Source organism: Equus asinus, chromosome 1 (genome assembly GCF_041296235.1).
Source record: "Equus asinus isolate D_3611 breed Donkey chromosome 1, EquAss-T2T_v2, whole genome shotgun sequence".
NCBI classification, from domain to species: domain Eukaryota; kingdom Metazoa; phylum Chordata; class Mammalia; order Perissodactyla; family Equidae; genus Equus; species Equus asinus.
In genome coordinates, this window is record NC_091790.1 from 131,529,488 (window position 1) to 131,550,557 (window position 21,070).

General features: G+C 40.1%; 1 protein-coding gene across 4 annotated transcripts in view; it reads right to left on the minus strand.

The window, feature by feature from the left end:
• Positions 1–21,070, minus strand: part of ABCB1 (ATP binding cassette subfamily B member 1) — a 196,120-nt gene that overhangs the window by 21,765 nt on the left and 153,285 nt on the right. For all 4 annotated transcript variants that reach the window (XM_070507709.1, XM_014862406.3, XM_070507707.1 and 1 more), the window contains 13 exons: positions 19,483–19,654; positions 17,479–17,592; positions 17,216–17,326; positions 16,909–17,034; positions 16,596–16,799; positions 16,108–16,278; positions 13,854–14,015; positions 12,816–12,992; positions 12,117–12,263; positions 10,817–10,924; positions 9,210–9,287; positions 6,394–6,477; positions 254–457 (listed from right to left, as the gene is read on the minus strand). In XM_070507709.1, the coding sequence (XP_070363810.1) occupies positions 254–457; positions 6,394–6,477; positions 9,210–9,287; positions 10,817–10,924; positions 12,117–12,263; positions 12,816–12,992; positions 13,854–14,015; positions 16,108–16,278; positions 16,596–16,799; positions 16,909–17,034; positions 17,216–17,326; positions 17,479–17,592; positions 19,483–19,654 (1,858 nt within the window). The remainder of the gene's footprint in view (positions 1–253; positions 458–6,393; positions 6,478–9,209; positions 9,288–10,816; positions 10,925–12,116; positions 12,264–12,815; positions 12,993–13,853; positions 14,016–16,107; positions 16,279–16,595; positions 16,800–16,908; positions 17,035–17,215; positions 17,327–17,478; positions 17,593–19,482; positions 19,655–21,070) is intronic.

The following is a 21,070-nucleotide window of genomic DNA, read 5'->3' on the forward strand; positions in this document are numbered from 1 at the left end:
AGAAGAGCGTGAAGACAATGAATGGCCTGAAACCAGAAAAGCCTGATAAAATTCGTTGTCAGTCTGCGCACCTAAGAATTTGTTTTGCTACTTTTCTTCAGTTTCCAATCTGCTGAACAAGCGTCAAATAAGATTGCTTTGAGAAACGGATATAAAAATGTTCTCTGAGCAGAGGAAGTAGTAGTAACAGAACAACACTGATTTGGGTATTTTATTCTACTCAGGTCAGCAATTATATTTTAGTTTGACTCACCTTCCCAGCACCTTCTAGTTTTTTCTTATCTTTCAGTGCTTGTCCAGACAACATTTTCATTTCAACAACTCCTGCTATTGCAATGATGGGTACAATTGCTAAGAGTAAAAGTGTCAATTGCCAGCCATAGATGAAAGATATTATAATGCCTGTCCCAAGATTTGCTATATTCTGGGTAATTACAGCAAGCCTGGAACCTATAGCCTGCAAAATAAACAAACAGAACAAGTTAGAGGGACACTTTCATGTTATCGTTAAAATCGATGCTTGATTTTCTTAAGGATTATGATAGTTCAGCTTTATGAAAATCTATTATCTTCTCAGTTATGAAATGAAAAGTAAAGGTTTACTTGTAAGTTTATTTGGTTTCTAAAATGAAGATTTCCATGACTTCAGAATAAATACTGAAAGTAGAAGATCAATAATTCAGAGTTCAGCTGTGTTCTGATTTTTCAATACCAAGAAAAACATTGTTTTTTTCTGCTTTATCTCCCCAAACGGTTTCCCCAAACAGTACACAGTTGTATATTTTAGTTGCAGGCCCTTCTAGTTGTGGTATGTGGGACGCCACCTCAATGTGGCCTGATGAGCGGTGCCATGTCCGCGCCCAGGATCCAAACCAGCAAAACCCTGGGCCACCGCAGCAGAGCATGTGAACTTAACCACTCGGCCATGGGGCTGGCCCCAAGAAAATTTTCATTAATCAATGAAACAATGATCACTAAAGCAAGCTCTGCTAATTAGCAAGATAAAAGAGTCTGACAATTATATTAAACTGGGAATGATGAAAATTTCCAATGTTAGATGCATAACTACTCATAATTTAAGGCAAATATTTGTCTATAAGGATATTCAAATATATCTTGGCCTATTTGAGATGCTTATTGTGTGATCTGGAAAAAGTACATAGAGCTTAAAGACGTGGAATTTAATTTAGGATGTTACGCAGGCATCGGAACTTTCAGTTTGAAGACCAGAGGGAGCCTGAAGCATGAGTTTCAGAGCATACAGGGCTGTCCAACTCTACAGCCAGAAGTCAAACTGAAAAGTCAATTCAGCCCACTACTCTCTACTTCTCTCCTCTACCGTGGATACACCTCATGACCTTAAGCCATTCCAACTTCCTGCTCTGGCCCCCAGATTTGCTTTCTCTACAAAGAACCCATGTTTTCTCTACTCCCCAAATGTTCTCTGCCTGAGTAGGGCTGGTCTCAGGTAAAGATTATGATGGAGTACAGTCTAGAATGGTCACTGCCAACCTCTGTGACTTTGAACAAATTTCTTCCAACCCCAAAAATGAGCAGGCATATTGATTAATAACTAAAGCTTCTCTCAGCTCTAAATTTTACTACAGAATCCTTTACAACCCCTGGTACCCCAATATCGACCCTCTGAAATCCTTCACCACCTATGTAATATAAACACTAGACCAGTAATTAAACGGAAAAGCTGCTACAACTACCAGTAGCCTCTATACATTAAATTCCATACCAGGGAATTGCACCTGGGCTGAAAGACATAGAGTACCTAACAGAACTTGTATTTTTTATCTGATGCAGTCACTGAGCTTATATGAGAGGGATGCTCTGCCGAATTTGGTGTAAGGCAAAGAGTGGAGCAGCCTTCAAAGCCAGCTCTCTGTAATTGCACATTTTTCTATTGGAAAGTCAAAGGTTACAACCTGGAGAGAGTCTGCAGCACAGAGACAATGTAGATGCCCATTCTCAGTATCTGCACGTCCTACTGAGAACTCGTTCTCCACAGCAACTGACAGAGAGAACCACTCAGAACATCCCCCAAGTTCACAGCACGTGAGTACCACGGACATATAAATGTTCAGCCTTGGAAGGCAGTCAAGGCCACAGAAAGAAGCAAAATGGATCAAAGATGACAAATTCTCCTTTGACATACCTGAAAGGTGAATTAAAAGATCTAGAACCTTAGGCTGGGGGAAGATTAGGCTCCTTGGCATAACTTGATTTAGCACTTCAGGTGACATCGCACTGGTTACCGTTTCATATTCTCAAGACTAACGCTCACGGTCCCAAGGTTACTCGTCATACGGAGTGGGAATCTAGAGCTCTGAGGATCACCACGAATGAGAGGGCACGGAGTGGTAGTAGCCAGAGAGTTTTTATTGCAAACAGTAGGGCTGAGGGGAGGTGACACTCAAACCACAGCGCAAGTGTGAAGCAAGGTCAGACAAAAACGATTTAACACTCAAAGCCCATGAAGGCTCTCCTCACAATCTCTCCATCCCACCGTACTCCACGTATTAGTACGTCACTTCCTCTCCGACTCATTTTTCTCTCCACCTTTCCCTGCTTCTCCCTCTCCTGATATTTATTTCCTCCTCAAAACACCACCATATCACTTGAAATCTAATTCTGAAATATTTGTGCTTATTGAAAAAAAGCATAGTTCCTGAACCTCTTTTTGAAATTAGGAACACTTAACTTCATCTGTCCCTCAACCACCATCTCCCAGAAAAGAAATTTAAAAAATACAGTTTCTTTGGATTTCTATATGGCTCTCATTTGCTTTTTTCTCTGCAGAATTCTAGTCCTAATACAAAAAACCCCACAGTTTCATAGGCAAAATATTGAGATATATTTTCTTCTGATTTATGTTTTGCAAGATTAAGCTACTGACTCAAAAATACATCTGAGAAAATGTTTCATTGATAGTGTAGTTAAATATGAAAAAAATTTAACCTAGATAAACATTCTCATTAACTATACACACACAAACTTGAGTCAGGCCTGCCTTGGGTGACAATGATTTGTGACAGCACAGCTTCCCTCAGATATTTGTATATTTAAAAAATTAATTATAGGGCCAGCCCTGTGGCCTAGTGGTTAAGTTCGGCACCCTCCACTCAGGAGGCCCAGGTTTGGTTCCCAGGTGTGGACCTACACCACTTGTCTATCAGTGGCCATGCTATGACAGCAGCTCACATACAAAATAGAGAAAGATTGGCAGTAGATGTTAGCTCAGAGTGAATCTTCCTCGGCAAAAAAAAAGAAAAGAAATTAATTACACCACTTCCTATTGTGGAATAGACACATATGCACATATATATGTGGTATATACATATATGTGGCATATGTATATGTGTGTACATATTTATACACATACACCTATATCCCCATCATGAACAGGTCAGCTGGTGATGTACAGCGGATACATCTGTCCTCTCTCAGCCAATTTGTGGTAACAACTATACTGTGCTTTCCTAGTTCCGAGAGCACTCACCAATCTGCTTGCTTCCTCTTCCCTAGTCTGTCTTTTTTAGCCTCTGTTTTAAGTTCTGGAGGATGGTTCTGACTCAGAGTGGCTCACACAAGGTGTGCAGGTGTCCGTGCTAGTGGGCCATGAAAGAGCGAGTTTGAGGTGCCTTTGAGGAAACCAGTGAAAAGCAGACGGCTGACAGCAAGAGGAAATTAGGAGTTCCTGGACATGGCCAACGGCCTCAAAGATAACACAGTATAGGGAAAGGATTGACCACCAATTTTACAAATATAGGAAAGCACTGCGGCTAACGCAGGCCATAACTCCAGAGAAATGTAAGGGAGGGAAGGACTGCCAGCACAGAATGCCCGGACTACATCTGCTCAGGGTTCAGCTGCAAGGGACTGAGTTAGTCTTTCCTCTAGGGTCCTGTCCCCAACATCAAATGGGATATGGGATGTGTGTGTCTGTGAAAGCACATGAGTACATATGACAAGGTCTCTGTGAAAGGTATGCTAAAGTTACGGCAGCTCGCTTTAGCTAAGGAATACAGGATTTAGAAAACTTGAAGATAATTTGTTCACAGTGATCACTATTCACAAAAAAAGCCTCCTCCAGGAAGCTAGCAAAATGAATTTACCCCAAGCTTGCTGATTGAGTCTCATGTCAATTTAAGTAAAAGATAAAATAGAAACTAATACTTTATATCTTCCACCTACTGCCCATTTCTCTGCCCCATTTAATCAGAAAATCCTTTAACCATTTGTCCATGCTTCTTTGGCTATCTTCAGTCTGATGGATTTAAAAGCCACCAATGTACTGAAAAATCTCCAAATGCATTATTTCCAGACCAGAGTTCTCTGCTAACCTCCAGACTCGCAAAGCCACCTGCCTTCTCGACGTCTCCATTTGGACATCTAATGTGGGCATCTCACACTTGCTGTGTTCTAAATAGAACTCTCGATTCTCCCCCAAATCTGCTCTTTCAACAGGCTTCCCAGGTTACTTAAAAAGCAACTCCATTTTTTCAGCTGTGCAGGCCAAATACTTTGGAGTCATTCCTAATTCTCCTTTCTCTCATCTCCCACATCCAACAACCAACAAGTTCTTTTGGCTGTACCTTCTGAATATGATTGCTTTTTGTCACCTTCACTATGACCACTCTAGTCTAAAACACTATCATCCCTTCCCTAGATTATTGTAATAGACTCCCTGCCTCCACCCTTGCCCCCTTCAGCCTATGCACACAGCAGCCTTTAAAAATTTCAGAACATGTCACTCCTGTGTTCAAAACTCTACAACACTTGAGACAATTTCCCATCTAATTCCAGGTGTAATGCTGACCTCAACTCTTATGACTCTTCCTTTCACTCACTTTACTCCAGCCACACTACCCTCCTTCTGTTTCGGGAACAGTGGTGGAAATGCTGCAGCCTCAGGGCCTTTGCACTTGCTGGTTCTTCTCTTTTGGACACTGCTCTCTAAACATCTACAGGGCTGGCACCTTTCCTTCCTCAGGCCTCTTGCATACATCACCATAGCATTGAGGCCTTCCTTCCCTGGCAAGCAGCAAGTTCCTTTTTCTTCTCCAGGACTTAGGACTTAGGACGATCTGGCATACCACGTAGACTCCACAGAGCAGGCTTGTTGTCTGATTTAGCAAGTTCAAAGTCATTTCAGTAAGTGCACATTCTGTTTGGTTAGGTTCTAAACAACTTGATCTAAACCTTAATTTTTGTTGATTTGTTTAGTTTAAGCAAAGAATTCTATATTAAAATAACAATTCCTAAGATTTATATTGCAACTGTACAACTCTGTGTATGCTTCCACATTCATAACCTAATTTATTCTTACAGAAGCCCCATATATTAGACAGAAGGAATGTTATTACAGTACTACCTTATAAACAGCTGTAGTCGTAGAAGAAGAAATAGTCACTTCATCCACGAATCAAAAACTCCTGGTTCAACAGTTTCTAGTTACGTCAATTAGAGATTCACGTAGTAGCAAACTTTAAGCTTCAGTCTGATAAAGCTGTTTCCTCTACCTTTGCTTTAATTTTTTCATGTGCTTTTTCATTTCTTTCAACCTTCTTTTAGATTCTTCTCCCTGTCTTCTGAACTGTAGTGCCCCTAAACTTGCTTACAGCAGCTACACATTCTTTTCCCAGTAGCAATTACAATGTTCAGTTGATTAACTGAACATTAAAACAGTCTGATCCTGATGAGGATCAAGGCTGCCCCAGGGAGAGAAGTCCAAGGCATCCTGCCCTACACACCGATCTATATCATCCTCCGGGAAGCATAGGATGTCCTGACGTGATCTGATCTGATTCTTATCTAAAGTTATAGGACTACCCAATAACCAGACCCCACCTACACTGCTACCATTTTAACGATTTTTTTTTCACGATCGTCCCTTTGTCTTGTAAAGAAATAACTCACATACCTATGCCGTATAAACTTAGCTCTAACCCTTAACACATGGCAGCTCTTACTGCCCATGGGTCCTGTCCCCATGCTACTCCATGCTATTCTCTGAATAAAAGAGCACTACTGCCAGACCTTGAGAGTCCAAGAAATCTTTTGACTCCTTGACTCACGGAGCCCGCATCAATCCTACATGACATGCTGATAAATACTTCCTTTTCTAAATAGTTATCCTTCCATGTGTATTTTGTTAATAGCATGAATAACAAATAACAAAAGAAAACCTGTAAATTATCTATACACTATAAAGTATATGATGCTTAAGTAGTTAACATTTTTGCTGTAAGGCACAGGATAAATGGTTAAGTATTTAATATTTTAATGATGACGAGGACTAGCACCCGTAATGAGAAAATTAGTTTCATGCTGAGATTCAAAATGGCCAATTGAGACAAACACCAGCACAAAGGAGGCACATACCCCTTTAACTTGACCAGCATCGTTGGCAAGCCTGGTAGTCAATGCTCCAGTGGTGTTTTTAGGATTGTCGAACCAGCTCACATCCTGTGGCAGAGAAAAGGATTTTATGATCTTAAAGCCCTATTTATGAAACTCATGGTGCCGAGGGCAGTGACAGGGTCAGTTCTGTTTATCACTTGTTTCTCCTGCATTTAGCCCTCAGGATGTGACACTCAACAGAGAAAGAAGGGACTTAACAGACAAACACATAAATAATTTCACTTGTCAAAAACTGTTTTCAGTGTTGTCTAAATGTGATTTCTAAGTGTTGGATCTATACAACAGTGAACAAAAATGACAAAATTGCTGCTCTCATAAAGCCTAGATTCTAAAGACAGAAGCCACAAGTAAATAAATATATACCATGCCAGGTGGTAATACATGCTATGAAGAAAAATAGAACAGGATAAGAAGAAAAAAGCAAAGAAACACACTATGTTATAGATTGGGGAGGGGACAGAGAAAGCCTCTCTAAGGTGACATGTCAGCGGAAAACTGAATGAAGAAAGGGATGAGAATATCTGAGAGAAGGAAGAAACAGCACATGCAAAGGCCCTGAGGCAAAGGCATACTTGCTTTGTTCATGCACTGGCAAGAAAACCTCAAGGGCTGCCACTAACCTTAAAAGCACCCTTGTGTGAGTTTGTAAAAGCTGCCTCTTCCTCTGAAAAGGTTTCCATTCTCACTTAGCTCTCCCACTCCTCCACTCTCATATGTATCCTTATGCAGTAAGCCAATGTGTATACATTAGACTGTGTATTGAAAAAGAGGTGAAACTATAGGAGATGAGCTCTGAGAGGCAACGGGGGCCACATCATTTATGACCTTAAAAGCAACTGTAAGGATTCCAGATTTTACCCTGAGGGATATGGGTAAATTTCAGCAGGTTTTGGGCAGAGGGATGTTTTCACTTATATTTTAGAAGAGTGGCTGTGGTTCCTGGGAGTGAACCTACTGGATTGGGATAAGGATGGAGGCAGCAAAATCAGTTAGGAGATTATAGTAATATTAAACAGAAAGAGAGGAATCAAGGATGATTCCAGGGTTTTTAGCCTACACAGCCGGTAGAATGGAGCTGCCATTTACTGATCTTGGAGAAGACTAGGAAAGGAATAAGGCCTGTGGGGAGGGGACAGTCACAAGTTCAATTGTGGAAATGTTAAGTATATATGCTTGTCAGACATCTAAATAGAGAAGTTGAATAAGCTGTTAAATAACTGCAGTCCAGGGCGAAACAAATAAATTGGGTTAAAAAACTCAACCAAAGAAATCTACATTGAAATTTAACATTCAACATAAAATAGGATTTTCATTGGAAAGCCACTTACATTTTTAAAACAAATACTAAAAAGATTGTGAGTTTGAAGTATGAATTTATGTCTGCTACAAAAAGAACTATGTTCCTAAGAATTTATCTGAACTGGTGATTTGCATTAAAGCAATATCTATCATTTTTCCCTCAAAATATTTAAGAAAAAACAAAGCATTATACTTTATTATACTATGTATCAATTTGCTTTTTAAAATTGTTAAGCACTTAAGTGCCTCCTCCACTGGAATATAACTTCCTTAAAGACAGGGACCATTCAGGTCTGAATGCCTTACAATACTTAGCACTATGCTTTGTAAGCAGAAGGCACTTAACGTGATGGCCGGAGTTAATAATTAACGGAGAAGGCATTACACAAACCATCAGGTCAGCTTCCAAAGAATACCGGATCTAGGAGTTGGCGTGGAGGTTGATGGGGTAAAGGGGCATTTGGCCCAAGACCAAGGTCAGCCCCAAGCCTAAGTGGAATCTGCATTAATACGATTTGACTGAGGGTCCCAGGACACAGCCCTCTACCAAACAGTGCTCTCTCACTCACTAGATTCAATCCTGGGTCTGTCACTCACCAGCTAGCAAGTTCCATAAATATGTCTTTTTTCTAAGTGGTGGTGGTAGGAGCGGGAAAGGATTGAGGAACTGAAGACAGCTTGGAAAATGTGAATGTCATCTAGAAATCCTAATACAGCAAACATGCTTCTCAGCAAGGGTTCAGTCACCCCTGCCACGTCCAGGGAATCCTTCTGGAGCATCATTTTATTCACTGCCAAGTGATTAGTGATTTTAAAATGGAAAGACACAAAGTCACATACAAAATTCTTATTATTGTTAAAGCAACTTTCCCCTTTGACCTGGGCTGCTTTGGGTTACATTCCCAGAATCCTTCCTTCTCCTTTCCCCAGGGCAACATTCACATCTGCCTGTTGTTAGGGTTTTGAAGGTGTAAAATGAGAGGCATTCCATAAGTCCTTATCAGCTAGTAACAATGCAGCCTGAGTGAGGAAATCAGTCTAGCCCCAGCAGAGAAACTGGGTCCTGGGGATGAATTTTTATTTGTGGAAAGAAAGGGTACAAAGGCCATCTCTTGGTGGGAAGAAACACAAGTGTCCTGGGTTTCCCAGGGGAAAGAAGGAAAGGAAGAGAGGACGGGGATGAGGGGTACTAAAGATGGCTTCTGCCTACAGCTGAGACAAAGGCCAGAGGTGAGCCTGCTCTGGAGACTCTGTCTGTTTCCAGTGATTCGTTCCTTATGCCCACCCACAGCCCACAGACAGCAGGGCCTCTGAACCTGACCTGGGGTGCAGTTCAGCTGCATCTCTGAGATGAGACTGAGGGAAGATCAGTCCAGGAATTCACTCCGAGTAACCTGTCAGCGCTCCCACTTTCTGAGACCACAGGGCCCATGTGTGGAGTTCTGCACAGCCCGGGGCACAATCCTCAACAGACATACCTGTCTCAGCATGGATCTGAAAACCAGGTATCGGAGCCGCTTGGTGAGGATCTCTCCAGCTTTGCCAAATGTGTAGCCCTGGGAAGAGCAAGAACATGCCATAAGGAAGAAGACTTGTCAGAGACTCAGCCAGGGATTACACAAAAGGAGGGGGACTTGATGTCATTGCTAAAGCAGGACACTAGACAAAGTCAGGAGCTGATTTCAAGGGCTGCCTGTGTTTCGGTGACTGTGCACTCTGGGGCACAGCCGCACTGGGGGCACAGCCAGGAGAGCCCAGTTTTGAAATTCATACTGCCACTCCCCAGCTAGCTGGCAGGCCGATGGGGGATTTATTAGGATATGTGCTTCTTTGTCCTCCACTCTCATCCCTGCTCATTTCTCCCAGTGAACCAGGCAGGGTCTGTCACTCAGGAAGCTAGAGTTGTTCCCAAAGCAGGGGGCACTCTAAACAGTGTGGCAATATTACGTATCATCCAAACCAGGGCACTTTTGAGAGTGCAAAGGAGTGCTATTAACAATTTCACCAGGACCTGGGGTGTCACCTAGGAAAAGGGGAATATACAGTCACCCCAGCCATAAAGGGTGCAGAGAACAAAGAGATCATGTTCTTAGTCTCCAAGTTTAAAAAAGCCAAAGTTGAGGAGCAATGCTCCCCTTTTTTCTGGAGCTCTGGGAAGAGGCACACAATGGCATGAGGAAAGGAGAGTGGAAATGGCTGGGTGGTGCGTCAGAAGAGCAGAGGGCCTAATAACAGGCTCAAGGCTCCTGCAGAATCAGAGGAGTGAAGGAGGGCACCCGCCTCTCCTCTGTGCTCCCCAGGAGCGTGTTGGAGGTTATTGAGAGGGAGGGAAGAAACACATGCAAAGAGCACATAGTTATAACTTGTATGTAGAGTGTTACATCTATGACAGCAAGGTCAAATTCCCCACTGAGACTTTAAGTACTTAGTAATGAGAGAGCTCAGTCTTTTTCCATTTCTACCTCCTACAATGTCAAGAAAAATGTTCTGTTTATAAAAAAAAATCAGTACATGGTTACCACATGTTAAATAAAGTGACCTATTGAGAACTTTATCTTAAAAGCATACATGTGGCTAATCATTCATTCATTCAATAAGCAATTGCGTGTTTGCTGCTGCCCCACACAGGCCTGGGAACTTATTCAAATGACCTCTTTTAATCATCAAGAGGCAGGTGCCATTATCCCTATTTTACAGATGAGCAAACTGAGGCTCAGACAATTTAAACTCCTTATTTGCCCAAGGACACAAAATTAGCAACTGGTTCAACTTGTTCTCAACCCCAGGTCTCACACCAAAACCCATGCTGCCTTACCATACTCTGCTTGTAGAGCACTGAACTCCTTTGCTCTGTTCCCTCTGGTTTCATTACTATTCCAGTTGGGGGAGGTGAGAGGGGAGGCAGAGGTAAGCAAGGGAGCCAGAGGGAGCAAAACGTCTTTGTTATACATACATCAAAGAAACCCAGCTGCTAATAAAGGAGCAATTGTACTAAAAAGAAGATTACATAGATGTTTATAAATTCCACAGTTGAATAAAAGACCCATTTCTCAAAAATGAATAAAGTGAAAATGTAGACATTTACCTGAAGGAAAAATGTAATAAAAGAAATGATTCCAAGGACTAGAAACAATAGTGAAAACATGTTACTATTCTGTCGTTTTGTTTCAGGATCCTCATCTCTGGTAAAAACCTGTTAAGAAAATAAAGGTTTTCAGTTCAACCACCAAAGAAACCATTCTGGGTCTGGCCCATTTCCCATCTAGCACAAGGCTCAGGGTCAAGAGAGCCTTAGTACAATGGAGGCTGCAGCTGCCTCCCTTACGTCAAACCTGGAAGTGTATGCACTCTGCCTTCCTTAGAGGCCAAGAATGAAATGGGTCTGTCATGCTAAACTGATCCAACACCTTTTCTGCTCAAACTCCCTCTTGGAGTAATGAGTGCCACATGTGCCACACTTCTCGTGTAAAACAGAAATGGGAACGCACACTCTCTTCCTCATTTGGTGGGAAACTACACAGTACTGCAATACATTGCTTACAATTTGGACATTTCAAACTGTCCCAAGGAGTCTGGAGAAAATCTGCTGGGGTGGTTTTGGTGAACCAGAGAGGTGGTCATTTACTCAGCCCAGACCTTTGAGAAAGAAAGAAGGTTCCTTGAGCCAGCCTTCTTTGTAGGATGGCCAGATAGAGAGCCAGCGGGGCAACTCCTGCCACCTGACCTAGCACCACACATGGAGACCTTTCCAGAGATGGGTAGAAGGCCTTGAGAAAGACAGAGAAGAACCACTCCACAGGGAAAGTAAACAAGCATCTCCCTTCACACGGGCCACAGTCAGTCTAGCAACAGAGCCATATTCCTAACCCGTAGACAGCACATAGAACAAACATATGTCAACCTCAATCCTTTGGAAGCTATTCCACTTGTTTTCATCTTAACAAGTGGGACGGACATCTTACAGAGGCAGCATGCTAGGCCTGCTCTTGTCCTGCCAAGTGCGTGTATCAGAAAACAGCTCTCTCCCAAGCTGTCTGACACACATGTGAGGACCTCTCTGCACACTGGTGATGCAACAGCTCATGAGGTTCACTCAGAGCCCAGAGACAGCAGGGGAGGGAGGGGCCATCAACTAGTCAGCTTCATCGACTATTTCAGGGATCTGGTTCCCAGGGCCCTAGGATCGAAACCAACTGCCAGAACAAAGGAAGGTTCGAAAAATTAGCTTTCCTATCACAAACCAGACTTCTGTTCTTAATCTTCAAGCTGCTTAGTTTCATATGAAGGCACATGTTTTTTGTGGCTTATGTATACAGTTACAAACAAACAGTTCATTCTTCAGTCAGGACTCACAGGTAAACCCAAAAATGGACATAAACACTCACCCCTATAATCCTTGAAAATATTATTGAAAATGCTGGTTGCAGGCCTCCATTTATGATGGCACAAAATATGCCCACTACAAAATAAGGCCATTCGGTTATATTCAGCTTCAGAATCCTCCAAAAGGAAACTGGAGGTACATTTTCATCCTGGAAAACACAAAATATTACAACAGGCTAGTTAGAAAAAAGAATTGATACTTACTTGATTTAATCATGACACTTCTTCCATATCCATAAAATTTTTTAAATGAACATATCCTATTTCTATTTCCTTACCAACTGATGGCAATTTAGTTTTTAAAAAGTGCTGACAGATTATTATATTATTCCTTTATTTTTTAAAGAAATAAATGATGTTTTCACAAACATTTAACTCTTGCCCAACATTTCCAATATGACAAGAATATTTATGAGACAAGATAAAGAGAATAGAAATGTTTATATTTGAAGAACCATTATAGTCTATCTCTTTATATTAAAAATTCTACTTCTAAAATTCTTGTCCTATAAATCTCACTCATAAATGCTAAACCAAGTCTACAGTGTTGAGATTTTGGTTTGTAGACCACTCTGGGGGATAGGACCGCAGGATTCTGGATAACCCTTCCTTGTTCCCACTCCTACCCTAGCCCTAGCCCACCAAAGGAGGGGAGCCACAGCAGGAGGGTTGAAGCCATAACTCTGTACCCTCTTCCATACCAGAGCCTCTTTTGTACTAAGCTTTCTCTCCTGGCCTTGAGGTTCACGGATACTCTTGCGAGTTGATCTTCTTCTTATTAGACTTGATCCTGAATCTTTTGGAGACATTTCCAAGGCATCAATTTCACTTTGAGATTCACCAATTGCACTTTCTAATTCAATTTCATTTCCTCGTGTCTGAAATAAACAAGAAATATGCATAAACTGGTTAGGCTCAGTTAACCAATGAAAATTAATCTCTAAACATCAGATGTCAAGGAAATTGGTAATTGAAGTAATTACAGGAAAGGACAAAGTTAAATGGCTGTTTCTTTTTTTGTGATATATTTGAAATTAAAAGCATTAAATAAGAAGGATTCCCACTGAATATGCTGAAATAACATCCATTGAATATGCTGATGCAGCCATTCCTTGTATCTTATCTCTTCATCTTCTTTTTGTGGGTGTTTTTGGCTCAATCACATTTGCTTTGGACCAGTGCTGTCAACAGATACACGGTGCAAGCCATACTGTGAGACACATTTGTTATTTTAAATTTTCTCAGTAGCCACATTAAAAAATGTGAAAGAGAGAGGTAAAATCAGTTTTAACTATATATTTTATTTAACCTAATGTATCCAAGATATTAGCATTTCAACAAGTAGTTGATGTAAACACTTATTGAGATACTTTGCATTCTTTTTTTTGTACTAAGTCTTCGGAATCTGCTGTGCACTTTCTACTGACACTTCAATTCAGATTAACTACCGTTCAAGTGCTCAATAGCCACATGTGGCTAGTGGTTACTACATTGAGTGGATAGCTCAGCTTTAAACCTTTTTAAGCTTTTCCTTAACTTTCTCTAATTATCCTTCTTTATTTTCCCTTCTTTCAAGAGAGAAAAATACATATAAAACACTGGTCTGATCCAGAATCCCCTAAGTACTTTTCCCTACTCCTCAAGATAATCAAGTTAGGTAATGTTTATTTATTTCACCAAATGCAGCAAAATCACCTTATTCCTGAGATACTTAGGAAAATGCTAGAGTTAGACTATACCTGCATTGTGACGAGTTTGAAGTAAATGCCTTTCTCTTTCATGAGTTCATCGTGATTTCCTTCCTCCACAATGACTCCATCATCCAAACCAGCGATGACATCAGCATTACGAACTGTAGACAAGCGATGAGCTATCACAATGGTGGTCCGGCCTTTTCTGGCCTAAAGACAGAAAAATTTGGTTTCTGAATATATGAACAATTATATGCAAAAGTTCATTCATTCAAGTTATCTATTTACTGAACACCAGTGCCTTCGACATTGTAAAACTATTTAAGCTATATAAGGTAGTCTCTTGCCTCAATAAATGCAGAGTCAATTGATAATGGGTTAAAATGATGTTTTATTACAATAAATATAAACACATATATGATAGTCACATATTAACATTATGTAAGCCTCTAAGTATTTCACTTAACCTCTATCAGCCTAGGTTTATAGTAATAATTAGGGGCTTATAAAAGTAAAAAAAAACCCTATAGCCCAGGCATTGGCCAATCAGAGCAGACACAGGCCAGTGTGCCGTATTGGTGCATACCAGCTAGCGATCAGTCGTGGGCATCATACTGTGCTATCTCCCAGGGCCAGTGGATGGTTAAGGTGGACAATAAATGTGAGGAAGCAAAGTCCGGACATCAGCAACACATTGATCTGAACTCAAATCTCAGTTCTCCCATTTACGAATTCCAGAATTTTATCCAAATCTTTCCACCTATGTGAGACTCTGTTTAGTCATATACAAAATGAGGATAATAATGGTTCTCATGTCTTAGAGTAACTGTGATGACTAAATAAAATAATGCTCATGAAGCATTGTGACATATACACAGTAAATGCTTAATAAATGACGCTTATCCTTAGGTGGAAGCATTGTGGAAAATTTGAAGAGCTATGTAAATGTTTTTAAATGCCCAATCTCATTTCTATTTTAATAGGGGACAGAGCCAGATAATCAGAACTTGTCTGAGATTTCTTTAACCTTCGTAACTTTCCCAATGCTTATGATTTTTGTTACTCTTTCTTTCCAGGAACTAGGAATAAAATTCTCAAACTAACAAAAGAAGGCATCAGGATCAATATGTAAAAGAGAAATGGAAAACTCTGAGAAGATAAAAAAATACATGGGAGAAAAATTAGGTGGTAGCCACTAGGAAGTAGAAAAGACAATGGATCAATGCTTCAGATGTTTTGAAGCAAAGGAGGGCATGTGGACTTCCCTGCCAAATTTACATTCTAAAGACAAATTCTTTTCAAATGCAAACTTTTAAAATGGTTTTTATTTGTAATTTAATACATAGTTCCATTGAAGAATAATGAGAAAACACGGATATGAAAGTACAGATAAGCAAAGCAAGGGGAAGAAAAGCAGCCACAAGTCTGTTTGCCTCTATTGTGGGTCAGACAGAACATTTTAGTAACCTGACTTTTCCACCCTCAGCAATCTATTAAGCACCCTGCCAGGATGTCTAAAGGAACACACAGTGTTGTATTTTTATCAGTGAGGAGGAGAGTTGGAACAAATATGAGTTCACCTTTGACTTCTGCGGTGACACATCAACTCAGAGCACTTTCAGGTTAAAAGTTCTCCACATTCCTTATCCTCACAGAGCTGGCCTGGTTACCATCATATGTCAGAGACCAAGCACAGTGCCTGGCACAGCGTGAGCACTCATCCAGTTTGGTGAATGAGTCATATGGACTCAAGAATTGCAGGAAGGTCAAGCTCTGGTGATAGTCAAGGACGATGTCCTTGACCAGGTAAGCTTCCAACATCATTAGCTCTAGCCCTCCACCTGGGGATAAGAGGTTCTTCATTTCCCCTGGGGTATTGAGCAGGCATTTAACATATTGGAAATTAAACGTGAACCTTCAGATTACATTTTCTTTTTGTTGACAACAGTAAAACTTATAAACCTAAATAACAGGGTTATCTCTAAGGCTAAGTTTTCAAGATCACAATGAAGACCAATTTTCATCTCAGTCTATATTTCTCATTGTGCAATTTTAAATATTTGCAAGTACCTTTCAATGAAAGCTTATTCATCTCTACTTTAAAAAAAAAAACAAACAGAAATGAATAGAAATTAAACAAACAGATCCAAAGAGGCCTGACGATTTTATTTTGATTGCTGAAGGGATCACTTTAGAAGCAATCAGAAATTTTCTTTTTTTTTTTAAATAACATTGAGAAGAATTAACAGTGGGATGTTCTTATGCCTATAAATCAGGTAGGTTTGAAGTGAGGCTCACAGACCTTATCCAGGGCCACCTGAACTACTGCTTCACTTTCAGTGTCCAAGGCTGACGTGGCCTCGTCCAGCAGGAGGATCTTGGGGTTACGAACCAGGGCTCGTGCGATGGCAATTCTCTGTTTCTGTCCCCCACTCAGCTGGGCCCCTCTCTCTCCAACCAGGGTGTCAAATTTCTACAACACAGAAGACACAGGAGGATTTAGCAAAAGAAGAAGGTGGCTCACATTTTAAGATGGGAAGTAATCCCGATAAACAACCCATGCCTCACAGGCAATAACGTCCAGTTCCTTAAAACTTACTAAAAACCAACCCCAATTTTTAAAAATATGCCTACTACTAGTTGATGCTGCTGGAACTTTTAAGATCTGACGTAATCTTGATTTCTCATCTTAGGATTTTCCTCCAGTTGATAATAGTTGCCTAACTCTTATGCATTAGGCCAGCATTCTCTTCTGTGAACCTCTAGCACAGAAGATCGGGAAGGACTTACATTAGGCAGTTTCATGATAAAGTCATAGGCGTTAGCTTCCTTGACGGCTTTCACAATCTCATCCATGGTGACATTTTCACGGCCATAGCGAATGTTTTCAGCTATTGTGGTGGCAAACAACACAGGTTCCTGACTCACCACACCAGTAATTTCCCGCAGATACCTTACGTTTATGGTCCTAATGTCCTGTCCATCAATACTGACCTGAAATAAAAAGTAAGTGTGAGTTTCATACATTGCAGATTTGTAATGTGTGACCTGCAGTGGTAAGTGCTGAGGGCTGCAGCGTCTAGTTCAGCAAGAGCCATCTCACCACGCCCTCCGTGGGGTCATAGAGCCTCTGCATCAGCTGGACCGTCGTGCTTTTCCCACAGCCGCTGTTCCCAACGAGGGCCACTGTCTGCCCACTTCGAACCTTCAGGTTGAGGCCCTTCAAGATCTACCAGGATGAATGACAAATAAACTTATAGGCAACACACAGATACTGGCACTATGAACTGACAGTTCATTTCAAAACTAGATTTAAATACACATTTTTTTTTACAATCTCTAAAGGAAAGTATCAGAAACTCCTCATGCAATACATTGTTGAATCATTGATTAATCATTTATCATTGTACCTTGACTTCATTTCGAGATGGATAACTGAAGTGAACATTTCTGAATTCCAAATTTCCTTTTATATTATCTGGTTTGTGCCCATTCTTCGAATAGCTGTCAATGCTTGGCTTCTAAACAGAATGAAATTTCAGAAGATTACTAGGTTATTTTTAGTGACATTTGTGGAGAGTTGGATTGTGGAGAGTTGGATTAAGTGATAAAGAAACCGACTTTTAAGTAGAAAAACTTTTAGAAATATGGTTAAATGGCTTGCCAGACTTACGTTATCAATTATCTTGAAGATTTCATAAGCTGCTCCTCTTGCGTTTGCAAATGCTTCAATGCTTGGAGACGCCTGTCCAACACTAAAAGCCCCAATTAATACAGAAAAGAAGACCTGAGGAATGTGAAGGAAAACCATCATGTTACTTAGATAATGTTTACTACAATTTTTTTTTCATGGTTCTTTCTTCTAACACAGCTAATTAAATATTAAAATGGCAAGGCAACTGATGAACACTGAGTGTCAAAAACATTTTAAAAGTTTAAATACTTTTCGATTTACAATGCAGAATTAGTCTTACTTGCTCAGTGAAACAATGATATAAGTTCTATAGGACCACAATATTATAATAGAACAGGTTTATATTTATTTACTGCTAAGAATTTTGGTTTAGATCAGCAGCAGCAACAAACACTAGGAGAAGCAGAAGAGCCAGGTCCGAATCTGATTAGGCACTAATTGGTTATATGTCTTCAGGCAATTCTCCTAGGGTCTCTGAGTTTCCATTTCTTCATTTGCAAAACCAGGCAAGATTCTGTTTTCCCTAACCTGCAACCTTAGAATTGTTGTAACCAATGAAACAGTATATATGAAACTATTTTGCAAACTATAAAGCACACACTCCTAAGGCGTTATTCTTTATTAGGTTAAGTCTTTTTTTCCTCTACCAGACTATGTTCTCTTTGGAGTCTGATAAACAGGTTTTGTTTTTTCATTTTGCCCAAATCAGTGTCTTATTAGTAAAGACTTGACTTTTTTCCTCTTCAGGATTAAACAGAACTAACGCCACTATTCATTTCTTTCTAAATCACACAAGAATTAGGTTACCCAATAATTTTCATAGAAGGAATTCTGCTCAGTGATTCTACGTTCATTTTCTCAATTAGTCCTTACAACAACACTAACAGTTACAGCACGTTATCCCTGTCATTTCCATTTGGCAGAAGAAGTAATGGAGGCCTGAGAAATCTAGGTGTCCACCCCAAATCATACAGTGACTAAGTGGCACAGCTGGAATCTGAACCAAGCCGGCTTGATATCAAATCTTGAGCTCTTACTCACTATTCTGGATGCTTGCAGTTTGTGAGGCAGGTCTGGGTCCAGTGAATACTGGATTTGAAACTGCTCATCCACATTATAATTAAGCAGAATACACCTCTTATCACAACCTAGGGCACCCACAGCATCACTATCCTAATAAGAGCTTTTTGGTAAAAGTCATTCTTAACTAAACAGCCTCATACATTTTGGATGAGGCAACAAATGGAAAACTCAAGAGATGCAATTATTATATACACATTACAAATCTAGTTCCTGAGAAAGGGAACTGTTTTAAGGGACTCAACAAAATATAGTCTGTGGTTAACTCAATATGCTTGTGCTTGGCCTATGAAAAAGGAAGTGAGTGACTCTTCCAACAGCATGCACTTTATTAGATCAAGACAGGAATTGAGCTGCGTTTGTGAATTATTTCATTGTCTTTAAATAAAAGAAGATAGCATCAAATGGCGAGCCTTATGTGCTGAGATAGAGGTCTGAAAGGCACAGAACCTCTAAATGGAATATTCTTTTAGGAAAGTAACAATTTATACTTCCATAAATTTATGAGGTGGATTAGCTGTCACTCAAAAGAATTTGAAAAGAAGTTAAACTGGTATTTTGCCATTTGTTGTTGTGAATAGTAAATCAGAAAATACAAGTAAAGTGCTTAGCATAGAGTCTGGAACAAGGAAATAATCTCAACAAATCAAAGTTGATGCAATAGAGATTGGTGATGTCAATATTATTTAGGCTACAGGATAAACTGTGCAAGGGATCTGCAAAAAGGAGAAAACTAGATGTCGAAGCCATCTAATTTCCTTTCCGCTTTTTAACCTAGTAGTGCATGTCTCTTTGTATTGTTCAATAGTTCTTCAAAATATATTCTCCTACAGTCAAGCCAACACCACTCAATTTCACTAGAATTTTAAATAATGATTCAGTTCTTAATATAGCAACACTTACAGTGAGTACTTGTCCAATAGAATATTCTCCTGAGAGGACCAAGGAGGTCCCATACCAGAATGCCAGAGCATATGAGGCATAGATCAACAGGAAAGCAGCACCCATAGAAATGTTGGCTGTAATAGCTTTCTTTATCCCAATTCTTTTAGCTTCTTCTAAATTTTTGTTGTACCTGGGAGAAATAAAAATTATCACATATACTCATAAATCTTATGAAATAAGTCCATATACCCTGATGGTTATTGAGTACTTAGAAAGTGCCCAGCCCTGTGGTAGGTATTTTACATGTATTTTCTCCTTTTGTCCATATATTGACCCTATGATGTTAGTACTATTTTAATCCCTTCTTGCAGAAGAGGAAACTGAGGCTTACAAGAGAATAAGAAATTTGGAAGGGAGTCTTCTAAAAGCTCCTTCAATGGCCTTAGCAATAGTGAAATACGTGAAGTCATATTTAGCAAACTTCCAGAACTTGCATTGCTTCATAGACAAGACAAAATTAGATGCTGTGAAAACACTTGTGTTTTCCCTTTAAAATCTGCATGCCTTTTAAACTTATTAATAAAATGAAGTATAATGCTACAAAGTGCTCAACATGAGTAAGTGCATTAAATCTCTGAACATTAAGGAAACTTTGGAGATAGTTTGCTCTCCATCCTGCGTCCCTCCGGGACTGCCGGAAGGACCAACTGTGAGGATACACGTGTGAGAACATTTTGAGAGCTTTGAACTGCTATGTTATACTTTTTACATTTAAATAAACTGTATAGTTTATCTTAGTTCCAAAAAAGTTTATTTTTAAAATCACTGACTTGCACAAAGTATTTGGCTTACAAATGTGTATGATTCCATCATTACATACTCATGTCCCCTTGCTTAGCCTTTCTATACATTGCCTACATCCCTTTCCCTTCATCCATGCTTCCTAACATTGGTCATGTCATGGCTGCTCACTGCTGGAGGAAGGAACTTGGGCCACGCAAGGCCTTCTGGCTGCCTCATGGGCTGGGCAAATCAAGATCTCAGCACATCTATAACCACGTAACCTCTTCACAACACAAAGGTCGGCATTATATTAGCCAAACTTGGAGAACACCCATTAATACTTCTTCTAGTAAATACAAAAATATACAAAAGAGGACAAAAGCAAGGAAGGAAGCAAAACCTAAAAACAATGCCGGAGACCAAAGACAGATTTTCTCTCTTCAGCTCTAAGGAATTCAAACTGACTCCTAAATGATAACTCAAGTACTTTTTAAACCCTGGGATAGCAGTTAATTTCTAATGTTAAAGTTAAAGGAGATGGTGTCCCTAACATTACCTTCATTTGAAAGGAACATTGAAGACTCTTCTGCTTAGGAAGAGATATGTGGAGATAAGCTAATGGGGCCCAGATTCAAAGAAAAAGAAGGATCTTTGCAAATATAGAATCAAGGTAAAATTATGAGAGAAATAGGACAGACGATAATCGAGCCCTAAATGTGTCTTTATCCTCTTAAGCACAACTCCCTGCAGAACTTAGAACACTGGCTTTTTTAACCAGCTACTTTACCAGTTACAAAAGCAAGCCAAATGCAATTGACATGAC